Below are 23,068 nucleotides of genomic sequence, written 5' to 3' on the forward strand. Positions count from 1 at the left end.
CTCCGTGCAGGTCACCCCCATGCTTTATGTAAAGGGTGGAAACTGCCATGTTTCCGTTAAGGGTAGTAACTGCCGCTCCAAGCAGGGTACACCCCCATGTTTCCGTTAAGGGTAGTAACTGCAGCTCCGTGCAGGTCACCCCCATGTTTCTGTTAAGTGTAGTAACTGCCGCTGTGCAGGTTACCCCCATGTTTCCGTTAAGGGTAGTAACTGCAGCTCCGTGCAGGTCACCCCCATGTTTCCGTTAAGGGTAGTAACTGCCGCTCCGTGCAGGTCACCCCCATGTTTCCGTTAAGGGTAGTAATTGCCGCTCCGTGCAGGTTACCCCCATGTTTCTGTTAAGGGTAGAAACTGCCACTCCGTGCAGGTTACCCCCATGTTTCTGTTAAGGGCAGTAACTGCTGCTCCATGCAGGTTACCCCCATGTATTCTGTTAAGGGTAGTAACTGCCGCTCCGTGCAGGTTACCCCCCATGTTTAAGGGTAGTAACTTCCGCTCCGTGCAGGTTACCCCCATGTTTCTGTTAAGGGCAGTAACTGCCGCTCCGTGCAGGTTATCCCCATGTTTCTGTTAAGGGCAGTAACTGCCGCTCCGTGCAGGTTATCCCCATGTTTCTGTTAAGGGCAGTAACTGTCGCTCCGTGCAGGTTACCCCCATGTTTCTGTTAAGGGCAGTAACTGCCGCTCCGTGCAGGTTATCCCCATGTTTCTGTTAAGGGTAGTAACTGCCGCTCCCTGCAGGTTACCCCCATGTTTCTGTTAAGGGGAGTAATTGCCGCTCCGTGCAGGTTACCCCCATGTTTCTGTTAAGGGCAGTAACTGCCGCTCTGTGCAGGTTACCCCCATGTTTCTGTTAAGGGCAGTAACTGCTGCTCTGTGCAGGTTACCTCCATGTTTCTGTTAAGGGTAGTAACTGCCGCTCCATGCAGGTTACCCTCAAGTTTCTGTTAAGGGTAGTAACTGCCGCTCCATGCAGGTTACCCCCATGTTTCTGTTAAGGGCAGTAACTGCCGTTCCGTGCAGGTTACCCCCCATGTTTCTGTTAAGGGTAGTAACTGCCGCTCTGTGCAGGTTACCCCCATGTTTCTGTTAAGGGCAGTAACTGCTGCTCTGTGCAGGCTAGCCCCTAGTTTTAAAATTTAACATGTCTAGGAGGGAACCTCTTGCCTTTTCCCCAGAACAGATCCCCCCCTCCAAGAACGAGTGCTATACTTAGGAGGACTTCCGAGTTTGGAGCCTTAGGCCCTTGCTTGCTTGGACTCTGCCTAATGCAGTACTGCCGCGATTAGCTCGCCACGCGTCTGCGCGCGCTTCCCCCAGCTCCAGGAACATGGCCGCTTCCGGCGTCAGGATCAGCACCCAGAGCGCGTGGCCGCTGCTGGTGGGGGCGGGGTCAGCAGGCGAGTTCCCACCCGCAGCCCTAGAGCTCTCGTCACAGGTGGGCGGGCTTCTCATGCCCTTGCTCTTTTCTCCTCTCACACACGCATGCCCGCTGTTAGCAAAGGGCGTGGTTTTCTTGGGGCGATTTCCTGTCCAGTAGCGCTTGGCGGTTGTCGGGAGAGGGCGGAGTCAATTTGGCATCTTTTCCCCGTCCTCTGCCGCATGGTTCTTGTCAGAGGGGGGCGGGGTCTGTGCAGCGAGCTCCGCCCCAGCCGCAGGGCCGCTGACGGCAAGGGGGCGTGGCTTGCAGAGCACGCGGGCCGAGCGCGGTTGCTGTTGTTGTTATGGTCACGTGACGGAGACGTTGGGAAGATGGCGGCTCCCGCGGAAGGTGAGGGGGCTCTGTGGCCGTTACTTACCTTAATAGAGCGTCAGGCAGAGGGGGAGGGTCTGCGGTAGAGGCGCTGGTTGTTCGTACGCGTGATGAGCAAGTGGCTGGATAAGGTGCTGCGAAAGTGCCGGTGGCTGTGAGGCGTCGGCCCTGCCAAGTTTCCCGTGGGCTTATTAAAGGTGTCAGTCCCGGTTCGGACAACAGCAGGAGCAGGGAAGGCCGGGGAAATAACCGCAGACACCGCCTGCCCCGTCGCTCCCTGCCGCATTTGGGGACCTTCACTTTCGCTGTTTATTTTTCTGCGAATTTCAGTTATAACTGACATTTCCAAGCAAAAATAAAGTAAGTGACAGGGAAGGTCCCTACACCTAGTTAGTTCCCTGCTCTTTCTCTTCAGTCCCCCATTCTTTTGTGGGACGTCTTGGCTTTTCTCTCTCAGCTTTGGGAAATGAGCAGCTCTGGTATTGAGCACAGGAGGAAATGCATTTCCCTTGTTAAGTTTACTTCCTTAAACCTCTGCCTCTAGCTGCTTCAGCTCCCGAGTTCCCACGACCTTGTTTTATTGTAACTTTGCTGCTTCTTCAATGTTAATGTTATAACCCCCTTGTTCCTTGTAAACCGATGCGATATGATTTGTATCATGAATGTCGGTATAGAAAAGAGTTAAATAAATAAATACATTTCTGTTTCTTCAGCATTGCATACAGAGCCTGGCTTGCAGTTTCCAGTTCAGTTTTTGTCTGCGTCTTTCTAGTCTATGATCATTTATCCTGTATTTGGTGACGGTCTCTCTGGTTTTTGCATTTGTGACAGGTTAGGGTTTCTGCTAACATGTATCTTTTGTGTAGAGATCTGTAGAAGTCCAGCTTGTTTTATTTTCCTAGTAGGAAATGTATTGGGGCTTCAGGGCTAGCTGTAATATGTGTAATGTAATCCTTTCATAGGTTGAGGTACTGTTATGTGAGTCCTGAGTGTTACATTGTGGATTTTTCTGGTACCAGTCTGGCCCAATCTTGTTCAGAATTAGACCTACGTTTGTTCAGTGGGGACCCCCACACTTCCAGGAAAAAACACTGTGAAGTAGAAACGGCTCTGCACTCTATTTAAATGAGGCCCGGCAGTAGAAACGGGCAAAATGCAAATGCATGTTGAGGGCCCTATTAGGTATTCCCATGCGATACAGAAAGTAAAATGTGCAGCCAAGCCGCACATTTTACTTTCAGAAATTAGCGCCTATCCAAAGGTAGGCACTAGTTTCTGCCGGCATTGGGAAAGTGCACAGAAAAGCAGTAAAAACTGCTTTTCTGTGCACCCTTCGACTTAATATCATGGTGATATTAAGTTGGAGGTCCCGAAGGGTAAAAAAAAGTTAAGAAAAAAAAAAATTTAAATGGGCCGGCGGCTGTTGGGTCGAAAACTGAACGCTCAGTTTTGCTGGCGTCCGGTTTCCGAGCCCGTGGCTGTCAGCGGGCTCGAGAACCGACGCCGGCAAAATTGAGTGTCGGCTGTCAAACCCGCTGACAGCCGCCGCTCCGGGCTAAAAGGAGGTGCTAGGGACGCTCTAGTGTCCCTAGCGCCTTCTTTTGCCCGTTTCTACTGCCGGGCCTCATTTAAATAGAGAATCGTGCGCAAAGGCGAGTGGGCGTTCGTCCGCTCTCCCGCGGACTTTACTGAATCGGCCTGAGTGTTAGGGATGGGGCTACCATGGCAGTGAAAGGTGATTGCCCCTATCACCCCCGCCCTGAGGAAGATGGACTGAATAGTACAGGAGAACTGCAAACAAATCTGAATAGTATAGGTTATATCCTATCTAGGTAACGCTTACATTCCTACCCCTTCCCATTTATTTATTTATTTATTTAACATTTTTTTATATATCGACGTTCTGGTAACAATGTTACCAATCACTTCGGTTTACATAGAACTTAGAAATGACTTAACACGTATGTCTTACAGAGAACAGGGAAACTATGGAACTTGGACAACATTGAATTGAATAAATAATAACTTATACAATATACAATATATACAATTTTAACTAGCAGAATTCCTATAAATTAGGTTAATCATGTAACAAGTGGTTGAAGATTGGCAGGAGGGAAATTCAGATTAATTCAAAGATTATTAAGCAATGTGGGATAAAGAGATCATTAACCAGGACAGGTGATAGAGCCAAGGAATCTTAATCATTGTTGGCCTGGAATAGGGGATGACCTTTTTGCTATAGGTCCTTCAACATTGCATAGATATTGAGTATGCTTATTGCAGAATGGTATTTGCAATTTGGGAATCGGTATGCCAGTTGAAAATTATGGAAACAAAGTAAAAAATACCCTTTTCAAAGAACACATGCAGCTCCGGTTCTGGACATAATGATCCACTGCATAAGTAGAATTATAAGGAATCACAGCTACTTTCGAGGAATACCACCAGTCAAACCCCCCCCACCACTACTTCACTTTATCCTGTTTTCCAGTCTGTTGCTATACACATGCATAAGATCCTTTACATTGGACCTTCCCTTACCAGTTCCACAAGGCAGGGTGCACATTTCCTGTTACTGCACTGCAAAAAGGCAAACCATGGGCCTTATTTATTAAGACTTTGCTTCTATTTTATGTCTATGGGAAAATTGCCTAGTAAATGAGGCCCCTTATTTGCAAGTTTGGTTACATAGCAACATTTGCAATGAGGTCAATATTCAGTCAGTCTTCAGCAGATATGAACAACTTTGGGTAGCTTTATTGGATATTCAGCCTGAATATCCAGATAGAGCTGTCCAGTTAACTTTAGGCCTGCTATTTGGCCGACTAGAGTTATGCAGGTAACTGACTAGCCAGTGCTGTATATCAGCATTGCATGGCTATAATTAAACTGCACTCCAGAAATGCTCACTGCACCATCTCTTTATGGCACAGACAAAATGTAGCTGGTTAATGTGGGCTTATCTAAAATGTGTTTGGATAATTCTGAAAGCTTACTTTTTCAGATAATACAAGGACTAGGGGGGCACACCATGGAGTTAGCAAGAACACATTTTAAAATAAATCGGCAAAAATTCTTTTTCATTCAATGTACAGTTAAGCTCTGGAATTCATTGTTGGAGGATATGGTAAAGGCAGTTAGCGTAGCTGAATTTAAAAAAAGGTTTGGACAAGTTACTGAAGGAGATGTCCATAAGCTGCTACTAATCAAGTTGATTTAGGGTATAGCCACTGTTACTACTGGCATCAGTAGCATGGGATCTACTTAGTGTTTGAATAATTGCCAGGTATTTGTATCCTGGATTGGCCACTGTTAGAAACAGGATGCTAGACTTGATGGACTCTCGGTCTGACCCAGAATGGCAACATCTTATGTTCTTAGCCAGACAACCTTTTTAAATATTGACCCCTGTGCAGCTTTCTTTGTTCCAGAGTCATCTGCTAGCAAGAAAAGAGTGCAGTCTTTCTGTTTTGAGATGATGTTGGAGGGGTTGTGGCCATGAGGCAGCTAAGAGAAGAATTGCTGTTGTCTAAGACCCTCCTAGCAGGACTGATCTATCACTTAAAAATTTACTACACAATTTTGATATTTTGCTACTCAAAATTAGGAATATTGATGACTGCTGTGCCAGATCATCTGAGTAAAATATTTTCTGTTTTTTAATAATATTTATTTAGCACTTCCCACAGACATGTTGTGCTGTATGATGAGAAGCCAGCCATTTTTTGACACAATCAGATTATTAGGATTTACAACCCAGGAAAAGGATCTGGGCTCCATCCTGGACAATACTTTGAAATTGCCATACTGGGTAAGACCGAGAATCCATTAAGTCTAGGATCCTGTTTCTAACAGTTGCCAAGCCACATCACAAGTACCTGGTAAGATCCTAAACAGCAGATAGATCCTATGCTTAAACACCCAGGGAAAGTAGTGGCTTTTTCCAAGTCTATGTGGTTAATATTTTATAGAATTCTCCTACAACAGCTTGTCCAAACCTTTTTTAAACCCAGCTATGCTAGCTGCTTTTACCACATTTTCCGGCAATGAATTGCAGAGCTTAATTGTCTGAGTGAAAAATAATTTTCTTTGATTTATTTTAAATGTGCTACTTACAAACTTCATGGATTCTCCCCTAGTTTCTATATTATTTGAAAGAGTAAATAACCAATTCACATTAACCTATTCTAGTCCTCTCTTGATTTTGTTAGACCCCTATGATATCTCACCTCAGCTATCTCTTCAAGCTGAACAGCCCTAACCTGAAGAGGGATTCAGTTTTGTAAGGAACTGGGGAATCTTTTGGGGAAGGGGGAGACTTTTCTGAAAGGACTGGCTCCACCTTAACCAAAGTGGAACTAGGATGCTGGTGCTAACTGTTAAAAAAGGAGATAGTGCAGCTTTTAAACTAGAACAAGGGGGAAAGCTGACAGTCACTCAGCAGTGCATGGTTCGGAGGAAGGTATCTTTGAAGGATACTAATGGAACAGGAGAGTTAGGGCATCCCAGCAAAGAGGTTCCAATAAAAGCAAACATAGGCCTGGATTTATCAAAATGCGGTAAATATCGCATGCGATGGGAAAAGGGGCGTGTTTTATGATAGGGAGTTTATCGCAATTTGCACAAATATCTATGCGAAGAGCTAAGTTACCACAAATTGCGATAACTTTTTTGCATTTTTCGCACTTTGAGATAAGTGCTTGATTGACTAGGTTGAGAGAACATTGCACATATCTCATCTTTGGGTGAGTTTCCTCACTGTGAGGGTCATCAAATGTTCACAAGAGAGCACTGTTCTGTTTGTATGTCTCACATTGAACGTCAAAGTGGTCCCTAACCCCCTACACTAATACCTAAACCTCACCTCAAGTTACTAGGTGGCCTCCCATAGAGATATAAATACCTTTCAAAGGGTGATGGCATTATGGCTAGTCTCTCTCTCTCTTCCCCACCCCCCCCCCCCCTCCCCGAGGTCTCTGATAGCTAGGTGGATGTTCTGGGAGCTTCAAACTACCAAAACCGGCATCCGCGAAACACATCGCACGAAAGTTGTAGCTAAAATCGGCGTTAAAGCCGTGCGATAGGGCTTCGCAAACCGGTAAACCCAGCCCACTCCCGCCCCTAATTCCTCCTCTTTTTCAGATTTGCACGATATGGTGCTATCACATGCGTTAAAAGGTGTTTTTGCATGCGTTAAGGGCTTATCGCATGCGAAAACGCCTTAATGCATTTTGATAAATGAGGGGGATAGTTCATGTGCCTAAAAGTAAAGAATCACCTGAGCATCCCTATCAACTGAAAAACAGGTTGTTAATACAAACAAAAAATGCACTTTGAAATGTCTGTATGCCAATGCCAGAAGCCTAAGAAGTAAGATGGGAGAGTTAGAGGGTATAGCAGTGAATGATGAGATAAACATAAATGGCATCTCAGAGATCTGGTGGAAGGAGGATAACCAATGGGACAGTGCTATATGAGGGTACAAATTATATCTCAATGATAAGGAGGATCAACTTGGTGGGGGTGTGGCACTTTATGTCCGGGAGGGTATAGAGTCCAAAAGGATAAAGATCAGACAAGAGACTAAATGCGCAGTGGAATCTGTATGGGTAGAAATCCCATGTGTGTTGGGTAAGAGTATAGTGATAGGAGTATTCTACCATCCACCTGGCCAAAATGATCAGACAGATGATGAAATGCTAAGAAAAATCAGCGAAGCTAACCAATTTGGTAGTGCAGTGGTAATGGGAAATTTCAATAACAAAATAATTCCTAATTCAGTAAATAAATGTATTGGCTAATAAAATACTGCCCCAGAGAAAATATCTCAGTACCACATGAGGAGTGTATAATCAGTTTCAAAAAAATCAGATATCATACAGTAAACATAGCAATTTTTTATTATTTACTTAAACGTCTTGTGAATTAAACCAAATCATTTACACTCATACATTACTATAAAATAATTTACATGTATATTATATATGTATCAAGAACATAATGTAAATTTACATTAACAAATCAATCACCACCCATATATACCATACACATTCTGAATAAAAAAAAATGAAATAGAAATAAGGTTTCAACAATAGCCACTGTAATTCTTGCTCATACAAATCCAGATAGAGGTACTTGTTCTAGAAAGAATAATTAGCTCTTCAATCTACCCTATAGATCATCATATGGGAAATCGTCTTTACGTATATTTGTAGAAGATTGATTCCAAAAGATCCCGACCAGGACACAAGTTTTGCCTCCAAAAAGTGGCTGCTTCAGGGGAACTAAAATATAAAGAAAAATGTATAAACGACCAATCAAAACATTTTCTAATATTAATAATTCTCTATATTATAGTATTTGGTCACCATGAAAAATTAATTACTCACCAGCTAGCAAAGGTCTTGCACATAAAGAGCAAGGGAAATGTCTAATATGGATCAAAAGAGAGGCATGCTGAATACCATTTTAAACCATTTCTCCCAGACATATGAGTTCTTGGCTGTGCTGAGGTTGCCTATAAACAAAGAACTATTTACACAAAAATCGAATAAAATAAATTGTACCAGACAACTACCAAATACCCAGAAAATAGGAATCATCCTTTTAACCAATAAGCTAATACATCTTGATACTTAGAATAGTGCGTTCTTTTAGTATACAATCAATTTAAAAAAACTGGGAATGCTATTTGCTAAGATAGAGACGTTTTCAAAAAATTGGCCCATAGAATCAAAAACAACAATCCCCAAAAAACTTATTTGAAGAAGAGACCTTATCCACAAATAATTGCAGAAATTATACCCAGGTGCAAATGCAACAATGGCCCGATTTAATGTTAATGTATAGTAACAAGGTTGCTTGGTTCAAAGAGCTTACCTTTTACAGGAGAGTCGCATATAACTACAGCCAACAGAGCATAGAGAGGATTTATTAAATATGTTTGAAACTACAAAAAACAAAATACATATCATTTAGACTAACTAAAACCAAAAAAATTTTTCATAAAAAAAAAGGCAAAGTAACAGTTTATACTAATGCAGCCAGAGAAAATTGCAAATAGTTTTCTATATTATTATATATAGTTTTTTTGTAATTTCCTCCTTCAGTTATATTGTAAACCGGCATGATGTACCCACGAATGTTGATATATAAAAGCTAATGTATAAAAGCCAATAATTAAATTAAAAAAAGACCTTATCTATAAATAATGGGCATTATACTTATGTAAGATCACACAATGGTCCAATTCAGTATTGATGTAAACTGACAAAAACACTTGGTTTGAAAAGCCTAACTTTCGTGGGAAATCCATATATAGCCGCACATAACAGGAGATGATTTGGTTTAATTCACAAGATGTTTAAGTAAATAATAAAAAATTGTTTTGTTTACTGTATGTTATCTGATTTTTTTGAAATTGATTGTACACTCCCTCTTATGTGGTATTGAGATTTCAATTACCCCAATATTGACTGGGTAAATGTAACATCAGGACTTGCTAGAGACATAAAGTTCCTGGATGTAATAAACGACTGCTTCATGGAGAAATTGGGTCAGGAACCAACAAGAGAGGGAGCTATTTTAGATTTAATTCTTAGTGGAACGCAGGATTTGGTGAGAGAGGTAACAGTGTTGGGGCCACTTGGCAATAGTGATCCTAACATGATCAAATTTGAACTAATGACTGGAAGGGGGGACAATAAGTAAATCTACAGCTCTAAAATTAAATTTTCAAAAGGGAAACTTTGATAATATGAGGAAAATAGAAAAAAAATTGAAAGGTGCAACTGCAAAGGTTAAAAGTGGACATTGTTTAAAAATAAAATCTTAGAAGCACAGTCCAGATGTATTCCATGCATTAAGAAAGGTGGAAGGAAGGCAAAATGATTACCGGCATAGTTAAAAGATGAGGTGAAAGAGGCTATTTTAGCCAAAAAAAAAAAATCCTTCAAAAATTTGAAGGATCCATCTGAAGAAAATAGGAAGAAGTATAAGCATTGTCAAGTTAATCGTAAAACATTGATAAGACAGGCTAAGAGAGAATCTGAAATGAAGTTAAGGCCATTGCAGAAAGACTAAATTTAATTCTTTGCTTCTGTGTTTACTAATAAGGATGTTTGGGAGATACTGGTTCTGGAGATGGTTTTCAAGGGTGATGAGTCAGATGAACTGAACCAAATCACTGTGAACCTGGAAGATACAGTAGGCCCGATTGACAAACTAAAGAGTGGCAAATCATCGAGACCAGTTGGTATGCATCCCAGGGTTCTTAAGGAACTTAAAAATGAAATTTCAGATCTATTAGTTAAAATTTGTAACCTATCATTAAAATCATCCATTGTACATGAAGACTGGAGGGTGTCCAAAATAACTCCAGAATTTAAAAGGGGCTCTGGGGTAATCTGGGAAACTATAGACCAGTGAGTCTGACTTCAATGCTGGGAAAAATAGTGGAAATTAATCTAAAGATCAAAATCACAGAGCATAGAGAAAGACATGGTTTAATGGAACACAGTCAACATGGATTTACCCAAGGGAAGTCTTGCCTCACAAATCTGCTTCACTTTTTTGAAGGGGTTAATAAACATGTGGATAAAGGTGAACCGGTTGATGTAGTATATGTGGATTTTCAGAAGGCGTTTGACAAAGTCCCTCATGAGAGGCTTCTATGAAAACTAAAAAGTCATTGGATTACAAACTGGCTAAAAGACAGGCAACAGAGAGTAGGATTAAATGGACAATTTTCCCAATGGAAGGGAGTGGGCAGTGGAGTGCCCCAGGGATCTGTATTGGAACCCTTACTTTTCAATATATTTATAAATGATCTGGAAAGAAATATGATGAGTGAGGTAATCAAATTTGCAGATGATACAAAATTGTTCAGAGTAGTTAAATCACAAGCAGATTGTGATAAATTGCAGGAAGAACTTGTGAGACTGAAAAATTGGGTATCGAAATGGCAGATGAAATTTAATGTGGATAAATGCAAGGTGATGCATATAGGGAAAAATAACCCATGCTATAATTACACAATGTTAGGTTCCATATTAGGTGCTACAACCCAAGAAAGAGATCTAGGCATCATAGTGGATAACACATTGAAATCGTCGGTTCAGTGTGCTCAGCAGTCAAAGCAAACAGAATTTTGGGAATTATTAGAAAGGGAATGGTGAATAAAACGGAAAATGTCATAATGCCTCTGTATCGCTCCATGGCGAGACCGTACCTTGAATACTGTGTACAATTCTGGTCGCCGTATCTCAAAAAAGATATAGTTGCAATGGAGAAGGTACAGAGAAGGGCTACCAAAATGATAAAGGGGATGGAACAGCTCCCCTATGAGGAAAGACTGAAGAGGTTAGGGCTGTTCAGCTTGGAGAAGAGACGGCTGAGGGGGGATATGATAGAGGTCTTTAAGATCATGAGTGTGAATCAGTATTTTTATTTATTTTATTATTTAAAAGTATTTATATACCGTTTTTTAAAAATAGATTTTGTCAAAACGGTTTACAAAGTATGAAAAGAAACCAAACAAAATTAGATTTAAAATTAAAATTAAATTTAAAATTACATAAAATTGATATATAGCTAGATAGAATACTAGCCTTAAAACAAAAATCTTATTAAAAAGAGAAGCCGTGCCCTAGGTCTGTTTAAGAAAATAACCAGAGCGGAAGGGGAAGAGCAAGAAAGGGGAAAAAAGTAGGGTATCAGAAGAAATCTCTCGAAGAGAGATGAGGGGGGAGAAGAGGGGGAGTGAAATCTGTTTATATGATAATCGATCATCTGAAAGAAGTAATTTACTCTTTCAGATAATAGACTAGGGGCACTCCGTGAAGTTAGCAAGTAGCACATTTAAAACTAACCAGAGAAAAAATCTTTTTCACTCCATGCACAATAAAGCTCTGGAATTTGTTGACAGAGAATGTGGTTAGTGCAGCTGGATTTAAAAAAGATTTGAATAAGTTCCTGGAGAAGTCCATTAACTGCTATTAATCAAGTTGACTTAGAGAATAGCCACTGCTATTACTAGCATCAGTACCATGGGATCTACTTAGTGTTTGGGTACTTGCCAGCTACTTGTAGCCTGGATTGGCCACTCTTGGTGACAGCATACTGGGCTTGATGGACTTTTGGTCTGACTCAGTATGGCAATTTCTTATGTTCTTTAACCTTTCCTCATAGGGGAGCCATTTTATTTCCCATCGATAGCAGGGCTGAATTAGCCATGCTGTCATGGGACTGTCCTCCGGATGTTGCGAGGCGGAGCTTGTCAAAGCTGTTACAGAGCTTGGGCTCTGTGCGGCTGCGCATGTGTTCCTGCTCAGAAATGCGCCTTCTCTATCTGTTTTCTTCCGCGAGCGAGAACACACATGGAGCTCTTCTCTCCTCAGTGTCTGAAGAATTAAAAAAAAAGCAAGGCAGTTTGAGATCACCACCCAGGTATGCCCCAACCTTCAGGCTTTAAGCCCTGTGCATGCGGCAAAATAATATCCACCACAGATGGACTTTCAGAGTGTTATGTTTGCTTGGACCCTGACCACAATCAGGCAACATGCAAGCATTGTAGACGCATGTCGCCTAGGGCCCAGCGGCAAATTACTCAAAAAAATCGAGAACCTCCGACATGTATGCCCCCCTTCAGAGGCCCACTCTTTGCCGGGGCTGGTGCCAATACAGGCCCACAAAGAGAAGCGGGCTTCGTTCCTAGGGCCCCAGAGCTCTACCGACCAAAGAGCCAGCAATTCGAAGCCGAAGTACAGCCGCAAGGACTGTGAACCTTGGCGTGAGCGTCATATTCCCGAGGCGCCGGTGCCGATAGCAGCAACACCACATATGTGCTCCCGGCGCGACCATCGACTCAGAACACCTCGACGTGACTCGACGCAGGACACTTCGACGCGCTGATTGACGCATGAACCACCGGCGCAGTCTTTGGCCCATATGCGGGAAGATGACCGTGTCGAACCTCCACGGGAACCGCCTCGATGCCCTGATGCCCTGCGGCCACACCGGGGTGAACAAAACAATAATGCCCTACAGGTCATGCTGTGGGTTCCCAGCTTCAACCACATAAGTGGAAATCCCACCACAGGAGCCCATCTTCTGCCCACAGGAAACGAAGAGATGCCCTCTCACTCCGACTCGCAGGACTCTTCGTCTTCACTACAGGTCTACTCAGACCTTTCCTCGGCTTCTCAATGGCATCGTGCCTCCACACTGCTCCAAGAACCCCTGCACAAGACAATCAAGACTCTCGGAGATGAATGTCCTCAGCCGCAATGGCCATGGGCCCCGGATTCAAACATCCTTCTGGCAGCGGTGCCAAATGGGAGACGGCAGCACCAATACCTGCTCTGCCTGCCCGCACCCCAGATATTTTGCAACAAACAATCTCTCAGATTTCTGCGGCTCTCACAGGATTTTTCTCCTTCCTCCAGATGGGCTTCACCTATCCGCAGCCGAGTCCGCTAAGCCCACACCTTTCTCCAGCATCATTACATGGGCACTCACTGGTATCGAGAGAACCACCAGTGGATGGGGATGAATCGCCTTTGCCCCAAATCTCTCCGCAATCATCCCCACAACTATTTCACCACCTTCTTTGCTGGGATCTTCCACAGGGTTCCCTTCTGACCCTGCAGAGAAACCCTAGGAACCTTATTCCCCACCCAAGGATCTGTCATATCCCAAGTTCATAGAAAAAGTTGGGTCCACCCTGCATATTGAAACTCACAAGCTCCCAGACCCAGGGCTGAAACACTGGGCATTCTAAAGATTTTTGAACTCCTTACAGGTGCTGGACACGGTCCTGGAAAAATCTTGGGAAACACCGTTCACTATGACTCTAGTTTCGTGAAACACTGACTTAAAGTTCTGTATGAAGCAATCCCATTTCTCTACCCCTCTACAATTACCACATGCCTCTATCATGGTTGAGTCAGCCATGATATGGGCAAAAAAGACAAAGTTGCATTTCAACACGCCACCTGGAAAGGACCATCGCTATCTGGATGAGTTTGCGAGGAAATCTTTCCAATCTGCCAGAATCCATCAGCACCAATTCTATATTGTACAATACCTATAGGAATGTCTACAATCCTATAGGTATTGTACAATTCTATATTGTACAATACCTATAGGAATGTCTACAATCTTTCCAATCTGCTAGAATCCATCAGCACCAATTCTATATTGTACAATACCTATAGGAATGTCTACAATCGATAAAGGACCTCATTCCGGTCCCTCAGTCACCCCACCGCAACCCATCCAGGACATGGAGGAAGGTATACGCCATCTCCTACGCATGATATATGAGGCGTTTGAGACATTGTCCAGAGCATCGGCATCTGCGATTGCGGCGAGACGCTTAGCCTGTCTATGGGCCAGTGCAGTCTATGAAGATGTTCATGAAAAGCTAGCCAACCTTCCCTGCAAAGGGGATAACTTATTTGGCAGCAGGTTGCAGGAAACGGTGTCCCAATTGAAGGAACAGAGGGCAGCCGTACAATCCCTGACCACTCTGGTAGACCGGGCCACATTTTCCCGTCGGTACTTCTCTCCGTACCGTAGACAACCATATCAGAGACGGCCCTACCCGCCGTACAGTCCCCCTGCCTTCCCACAACAGCGCCAGCAATCGCAGCAACAGTGACGGGGCAAACCCAGATCACAACGGCAGCAGGGGCAACAGCACCCTGCCAACCTGAAAGGTCCGTTGACTTTTTGAACTTCATGGGGTCACCAGCCCCGATAGCAGTGGGAGACAGGATATTGTCTTTCTGCAATACCTGGGCAGCAATCATGACCAATTGTTGGGCTTTGGAGATTGTCCACCAAGGTTATCAGCTACATTTCAAATCCCGGGCCCCCCTACCGACCTACACGGCCATTGGGGGAGCTCGAGACAACCCCCAGCAACTAGCGAACAAAATCTCTGCTCTTTTAGCTCAGAATGCAATCCAACTTCTGCCGAAGCCTCTCTGGAATATGGGGTTTTACTCCCCCTATTTCCTCATTCCCAAGAAATCAGGGGGACTTCGGCCAATCCTGGATCTACTAGAATTAAACAAATTTCTGGTCTGAGAGAAATTCAAAATGGTTTCCCTCAAAACCATCCTCCCTCTTCTACAACCCAACGATTGGATGTGCTCCTTGGACCTCAAGGATACCTATGCACACATCCCAATGCACCCTTCCTGATGGCGATACTTGTGCTTTCCAATTCAATGGCCAACACTACCAATACAAGGTTCTCCCCTTCAGCTTGTCAGCTGCCCCCCGAGATTTTACGAAATGCCTGGCAGTGGTGATGGCCCACTTCAGAAAACAAGGAATCCAATTATTCCCTTACCTTGACGACTGGCTCTTAGTGGCCTCAGACATGGAGGCTCTGAGACGCCATCCTCAACAAACCATCATCTGTCTCCAGGAACTGGGACTGATCATCAGTTACGAGAAGTCGAACCTTCAACCTTCGCAAACCCTGCAATTTATTGATGCGCTACTAAATACCTCCCGGGGCTGAGCTTTCCTTTGCCTCACCAGATACTCACCGTATTGGGTCATATGGCGGCAACCATTCACACAGTTCCCCACACACGACTGCACATGTGTTGACTACAGTGGGGCCTGAAAAGACAATGGTCACAGTTCCATCACCTGCTATCCCGAGTAGTCTCCCTGACCCAAGATATGGTCAAGGACTTAGACTGGTGTCTAAAGTTCCGCATGCTCACCAGGGGCGTGCTATTCTGCCCGCCACCCCACAATGCTGTCTTCACAACAGACGCATCCCACAAGGGATGGGGTGCCTACCTGGCCACCTGCAGACAGGTCAGTGGTCCCTTCGGGAGCAATCCTACCAAATCAATCTCCTGGAATTGAGAGCTATCAGAAATGCCCTTCAGACATTTGGTACACACTTGCAGGGCAAGAGAGTAATGGTGTATACAGACAACCTAATAGCCATGTTTTATATCAACAAACAAGGAGGGTTGGGTTCCTGGAGCCTCTGCAGGGAAGCAATCCTCATTCTGGAATGGGCAGCCCATCATTCAATCCTCCTATAGGCAACATACCTACCGGGCATCGACAACACTCGAGCGGACAAGTTGAGTCGCATATTCCACCCTCACAAATGGTTTCTACACTGAGAGGTGGCCGGCGATATCTTCATCCAGTGGGGGACTCCGACCATAGACCTCTTCGCCATAGAGCAAAACAGAAAGGTACCCAGGTTCTGCTCGGTCTTCCCCAGTCCGCTCCGCTCAGCACAAGATGCCTTTCTGCTGCTGTGGTCAAAAGGACTGCTGAATGCCTTCCCTCCAATTCCGCTTCTCACTCGCACAATTCAGAAGTGCATACAGGATGTGGCAAACTAATTCTAATTGCTCCAGTGTGGCCCAGACAACCCTAGTATGCTTATCTGCTCCTTTTGTCGGTCAAACCGCCCATCCTGTTAGACCACCGGAACGACCTCCTTTCCCAAGAACAGGGCTCCCTCCTGCACCCGATGCAGAGTTCACTATATCTGACAGCGTGGAGATTGAATGGTCGCTATTAAGGGAGCAAGGAATCTTCTGGGAGGCTCAGGACGTCCTTGTTGCTGCCAGAAAACCCTCTACCAGACGTAATTACCAGCTGAAGTGGAAACGATACTCGGCCTGGCGGGCACAACACCACCTGGACCCATTTGACTGCTCGCTAGAACATCTTGTGGACTACCTGCACACGCCTTGCAAAGTGGGTTTAGTGACGACCTCGGTTAGAGTCCATCTTAGTGCCATTGCAGCCTACCACAGATAATTGCAAGGTCATCTAATCTCCAATTACCCACTGGTCACCAGATTTATTAGAGGTCTCTGTCATGTTAGACCCCTGACGGTTAAGCCACCGGTGGCCTGGGATCTCAATCTTGTCTTGGAACAGCTAATGCTGCCTCCCTTTGAGCCTATGGAATCCTCGCACATAAAATACCTCATGTGGAAGGTGGTTTTTCTTGTAGCCGTTACATCCACAAGACGAGCGAGCGAATTACAACGCTGGTGCACTATACACCATATTTGCAATTTCATCACCATAAGGTATCGTTGTGGACTCACCCTTCCTTTCTTCCAAAGGTGGTCTCCCTTTCCATCTTAATCAGACCATTGAACTGCTGACGTTCTTCTTAAAACCTCACCAGAACGACAGAGAATGTCTCTCTTGCATACACTAGACTGTAAAAGGGCATTAGCCAACTACAAAAGATGGACTCACTCTGAAACTAGAGTATCACAATTGTTTGTCACCTTCAACCCAAACGCCCCTGGCCTCCCAGTGGCAAAGCGAACTATTTCTAGCTGGATTTCTCAATGCATCCTCTTCTGCTCCGACAAGCTGAATGCTCAACTGCCAAACAAGCTGAACGCTTATCAGCTGCGGGCGGTTGCCACCTCGATTGCTCACCTATGACAAGTGCCTCCTCTGGACATCTGTAGAGCTGCCACTTGGTCATCTCTGCACACTTTTGCATCCCATTACTGTCTGGAGCAGCAGATGTCCGAGGATGCCAAGCTGGGAAGGGCGGTGCTACAGCATTTCACAAAGTGAGGGGTCCATGCTGACTGTCCACAGTAAGTTGGTTTGAGCTTGAACAGGTTAGGGCAAGGTATAAAGCCCTCTCACAAACCTGGAAGCTTAGGACTCCCATGACTGCATGGCTAATTCAGCCCTGCTATCGACGGGAAAAAGCAAGTTTGCTTACCGTAAACGATGTTTCCATAGACAGCAGGATGAATTAGCCATGCTGACCCACCCGCCGCCCTGGACAGCCGCGCCAGCGTTTACTAATATTCTCTTTTCTGCTAGGACACAGACTGAGGAGAAGGTGCATTTCTGAGCGGGAATACACGAGCAGCTGCACAGAGCCCAAGCTCTGTAACAGCTTTGATAAGCTCCGCCTCGCGACATCCGGAGGACAGTCCCATGACAGCATGGCTAATTCATCCTGCTATGTACGAAACACCGTTTACGGTAAGCAAACTTGCTTTTCCCTTTATCATTTTGGTCGCTCTTCATTGTGCCCCTTCAGTTATATCATTTTTATGAGGCGCGGTTACTCTAGGTCCAATCTCACCACGGAGCGAAACAGGTATTATGACATTCTCCATTCCTTTCCTAATAATTCCTAACATTCTGTTTGTTTTTTTGACCTTGGTCACACACTGAGTTGAGGATTCTTATGATCTTATAGACCTGATGGACCTCTTGTGTATTTTCAAATCAGCTAGATGTAACTGGCATTTGCCTGCTGCAACGTGGACTGATGTCAGCAGCTCATCTCACAGAAGTTACCAAGCAACTTTCAGAGATGAATGACTTTTAATAGCTGCTTAGCTCTACTGGCCTGAAACTGGTGACCTTGGCTGGTGATTCCATTCTGGTTTAGGGCAGAATTGTACCCAAGTCGAGACTTAAATTCCTTCTGCAATGTCTGTCTATCTCATTACATGCTTCAGGTCTCTGTAACTGGACAACAATCTTTGAGTTCTAAAAATTAATCTTATTTATATTTTCCTCTGCAACTGGACTACAATTTCTAAGTTCAAAATTCATTTTATCTTATTATTTATATTTGGCATGGTTAATATGTCACTATATCCAAGTTAAATATTTAAATTATACAGTTTATATTACATAATTTTATTAATTACAAGTAAAACTATTCTATATTATTTATTATCATTATGTTAAATTGTCATCCAGTTATATTGTTCCATATGTACCACTGTTCTATGTAAAGCCCCCTTATCTCTGTTGGGCAGTTTATCGTTATATGTAAACCGGAGTGATTTATAGTCTCTATAAGAACCTCGGTATATAAAAATTAAAAATAAATAAATAAATAAATGCTACTGTTCATCTAAATGTGAATCCTATTCTGTAGGACTTGGTGCACAAATAGGGGGGTGGGTTCCCTGGGGGGAGTGGTCTTGAACAGTCCTGAAGGGGGTCGTGCTGACTGGCTGATCGAGGAAGAAAAAGATGGCTGCCCTGTCCCTTTTTGGAGCCATAGAGGCACTGCAAGCTCAGAAGGGAGGGAGCCTAGGGATGTCCTCTTCAACATGCCATGCCTTAGCCAAGTGTCTCTTTCAGGGGGCTTCATTGCAGCGGGGCTGGGAAAGGAGCTGCTTCTGCTGTGGCAGGCTCAGACGGGGGAGGAACTGCTGTGGTATTCCACCCCTCTCAGGCCGCAGCTCAAGAGGAGTTCTTGCTGCCACCAGGCCCAGACCCAGGCAGAAAGATCACAGCTGCTGCCCAGTCCTGAGATAAGGGAGAGGGAGGAGGTGGAGGGGAGAGATGTAGGCAGGGAGAATAAAGGCAAAATATGACAAAAGAAAATGAGCAAACTAAGGAGAAATACAAAAATAAAGAGAAAAATAGGAATACTTAGTAAAAATGGTTATAAAGCAAAAAAAATGCGGGGCAGAGTGGGATGGATTTTTTCCTTGTTCTCAAATAATTTTGTTTGCACCTAAGATTTTTGTAAAATGCTCCACGCCTTGCTGTCTGTCTGGTCTGCTGTGAACTGTTTGTGTGTGTCTGTCTGGGTGTGGTGTGCTGGCTCTGTGCATGTGTATGGGGTCTCTGCATCTGTCTAGGTCACTGTCGGTGTTTGGGTCTCTTTGAGTCTGTGGATCTGTTTATGTTTTTGTGTCTGTCTGGGTGTGGGATATTTGTCTCTCTGTGTCCATGTTTATGTGTGCGCTTGCTCCTTTCAGCAGCTTCAGGAGAAACAAAACTGGGGCTTTGAGCCACTGTTTGGAAATATGACTTTCTGATGGCTTCATGTGTGTCTGTATATATTTATACCTATGTAAATGATGTAAAGCATCTTGGGCAATCAATGTGAAGGCTTGGTGTCCCTGGTGCTTTTGTGAAATTTTTAGTCATCATTTTTGCATCTTTTATTGTCTTTTTTCAGGTGTTATTTCAGTCCATGAGAAGAACGTCCCCCCAGAGAAAACAACTCCTTCTTGGGGAAATGGGAGCTCTATGATGGCAGGTGGGACAACAGTCTCTCCCCAACCTCTCAATGAGGAGCAGAAGTCCCTGTTACAGCAATGGCTGGGAAAGAGAGACAGCAATAGGCAGAGTGCTCCAGGAGATATATGGCCACAAGGAAAGGTCTTACCACTGGAAGGGCAGGAAAAGTCAGAGGTCAGAGGGTCAGGGGATAAGCAGGACCAGCATTTGGATGTAGTGTCTGCAATGGTCCTGGAAGGAAAAACCGCTGATGTGGCTGAAGGACAGGAGGAGATGGCGGCTTTAGTAGGTAGTGGGCAGTTTCTGTATAACACAGAAGTGACATTACAGACTGGCCATGGAGTCATAGGCTGCCCAGCTCTGCCTCCTGCTGTGGACAGGGAATGCTGGGAAGAGGACAATGCGGTGCTGGAATGGAGTTTAGCACCTGAAGCCACCCTGGAAGAGGCATCAATGAGTTCAGGCTGGCAACTTCAGGAGCTAGAGCAATCGCTGCCAGAGGCCATCCTATACCATGGTGAGTGGGTGCACGCGGGCACTGTTTTAACCTGCATTTACATTTCCTTTTATGAAGCATGTTGGGGCGATAGGATTGTTTTTCTCATGGTAGTATTGGAAGGAGGTTGCCATATCACAAGTTTCAAATGTTGGGTTTCATTTGGGATGTGCAAGCTCTTTGGCTGTGAGGGTTGAAGAGAGCAGTCAGCAGTAGAGGAGGCTTATTTCAGAATTCAGTCTGGTTCCAGCTCAGTCCTGTCTTTCTGATGGTAACTGGAGTAACCATGAGCAGGTCCCTATATTCTACGTTCAAGCAAAACACCAGCATTGGGCTGCTTCTTACAGTAACAGTGGTTTCCTGTACATACTCAGATCAGTCCAGACAAGAGAGTTCTTCATCCCTACCAGCAGATGGAGACAGAGAACAAAACCTTGAGGCACTGCTACATAATTGAGTGCCACCTGCAGTCCCTCAGTATTTCTCTGTCTCCAGCAGATGTAGAGGTGCAAACCTGCAGACTGACCAAATTTAATTTGAAAGACAGATCTGTTTTTTCTGAAGTTCCGAAGGCTCAATGAGGCATTAGGCTCCTTTGTGGACCATCCCTCAGGTGGAACAGGACAACTGGGGGGGGGGGGGGGTTGGAAACTCCTGGCTGGTGTTCATCTTTGACCGGCTGGTGGTCCTGATAGCCAGGGGACTGGCTCCCTCAGGGTCACTGATGCCTCCTCAGAGTCTGCACCAGCCTGTCAAGGAAGTACCCTGTTCTCTTTTAATTAAGCTGTTTAAAAAAAAAAAGAAAAAGAGCTTTTGTCTTCTTTACAGCGGCTTAAGGAAACAGTCGGTGCTGTCGGCACTTCAGGAGGGGAAGGTTGGGGGGTGTTTCTCTCCCTTCTCCCTTGCTCCGGGGGTCCCGGGGGCGGTGAGGGAAGTCGCGGCTCAGCTCTTAGGGACCGCGGGTGAGGTTTGTTTTTCCCATTCTATGTCAGTCGGCATTTCAGACCAGCACTGCCACACGGTTTTTGCCAGTGGGATTGACTGCTTTCACGTTGGGGTTTTCCCATGTGCTGCTCCGACCGCTTTTTGTGGGTGGCCGACGCACGCTGTTGCTGCTGCAAGTGCGGCCTGTTAGTCCTGTTGTGCTCGTCGGTTGAGCCTGTGTGAGGCCTGTACTGCTGTGCATCTTTGATGAAATGAGGACCTGTTGCAACAACTGGGTTTGGGTCGTGCAGGTCTGGAGGCTGACCCCAGGGATGGAGAGGACTCTGATGGTATTCTGGAGGAACCCCTCAATTTACAGGGTGCCGACCGGATGTGGACGCGGACGCTGGATCCGCATATGCAGATCCAGATGCGAATAAGGATGATAGTCACTGGAGTATCTGAGGGCACTATTCAATACCCAGCGGGGCAGAGTGTCTTTGACCTTTGACAGGTTGACCAAATTGCAGGCGACGGTGGCTTGTCTGCTTCGACTATCACTGCCAATGGTCTGGGACTATTTTCAGGTTCTGGGGTCCATGGCTTCCACGTTGGATTTGGTTCCGTGGGCAAAACTCACTTTTATCCAGGTGGAATCCCATGTCAGAGGAGTATCATCTGCCTTTACCTCTCCTGCAAGAATCCAGATCCAGTCTGTTGTGATGTCTGTCGCGTCCCAACCTGGAGAAGGGTGTGGATCTGGAGACCCTGGACTGGGTGGTAGTGACCACTGATGCCAGACTTCAAGATTGGGGTGTGGTGTGCCTGGGGCAGTTGGCCTGGGGCCTGTAGTTGGCGGAGGAGAGGACCTGGTCCATCAATCGCCCAGAAACGGGGATGGTTCGATGGGCATTAGAAGAATTTCTCCCCTGGATCAAAGACAGGATGGTCCGGGATTTTTCAGACAATGCAACGACAATGGCATACATCAACTGCCAAGGGGGAACGAAGAGCCATGCGGTAGCACTAGAAGCTTGACAGTTGTTTGCCTGGGCGGAACTCCATCTGGAGGGGATAGCGGCGTCTCATGTTGCGGGTGCGAACAATGTGCAGGTAGATTTCCTCAGCAGGCAGCAGTTGGACCCGAAGGGGTAGGAATTGTCCCCAGAAACTTGGGATTATATCTGTGCCAGATGCGGTGAACCTCAGCTGGATCTGATGGTGACGAGGGCCAACGCAAAGACAAGGTTTTTCAGTCGCAGAAGAGAGGTTGGCGTGGTAGGCCTGGATACCTTGGTGGGATCCTATTGTACGTGTTTCCCTTGTAGCCCCTCATCAGACGCGTTCTTCTGCATATAGACTTGCATCCGGGATTGGTGGTGCAGGTGGTGCCAGAGTGGCAGCGTCACCCTTGGTTCGCGGATCTCGTGGTCGAGGGACCCCTCAGATTGGCTCACTTGCCTCGTTTGTTGTGACAGGGACCCATATTTCAGATTGGGAGGATCACTTTTGTCTCACGGCTTGGCTTTTGAGAGGTGGTGCTTGCATCTGAGGGGAGACCCTCGACCTCTGTAGCGTATGTCAGGGTGTGGAAGGTTTTTGAGTTCTGGTGTCTACAGTGCTGGTTAGATCCCCTGTTGGTGGATGTGCCCCAGATTTTATTCTTTTTTTCAGGAGGGCTTGTTTAAGGGATTGTCCTATAATTCGCTCTGCGTTCAGGTATCCGCTTTGGGTTCCCTTAGGGGCAAGGTGCGAGGGAGGTGGTTAGCCTCCCATCCTGATGTGGATCGGTTTCTGAAAGGAGTTAAGCATTTGCGTCCATTAGTTCGGAAATTGTGTCTGGATTGGAGCCTCAAT

The 23,068-nt window shown here is 45.2% G+C and overlaps 1 protein-coding gene across 1 annotated transcript in view; it reads left to right on the forward strand.

The window, feature by feature from the left end:
- The first annotated feature begins 1,620 nt into the window (after positions 1-1,620).
- Positions 1,621-23,068, forward strand: part of ANGEL1 (angel homolog 1) — a 137,980-nt gene continuing 116,532 nt past the window's right edge. Inside the window, exons 1-2 of the mRNA XM_029586104.1 lie at positions 1,621-1,770; positions 19,730-20,308. Coding sequence (XP_029441964.1) covers positions 1,752-1,770; positions 19,730-20,308 — 598 coding nt within the window. The 5' untranslated portion in view covers positions 1,621-1,751. The remainder of the gene's footprint in view (positions 1,771-19,729; positions 20,309-23,068) is intronic.

This window comes from Rhinatrema bivittatum, unplaced genomic scaffold, assembly GCF_901001135.1.
Source record: "Rhinatrema bivittatum unplaced genomic scaffold, aRhiBiv1.1, whole genome shotgun sequence".
NCBI lineage: Eukaryota > Metazoa > Chordata > Amphibia > Gymnophiona > Rhinatrematidae > Rhinatrema > Rhinatrema bivittatum.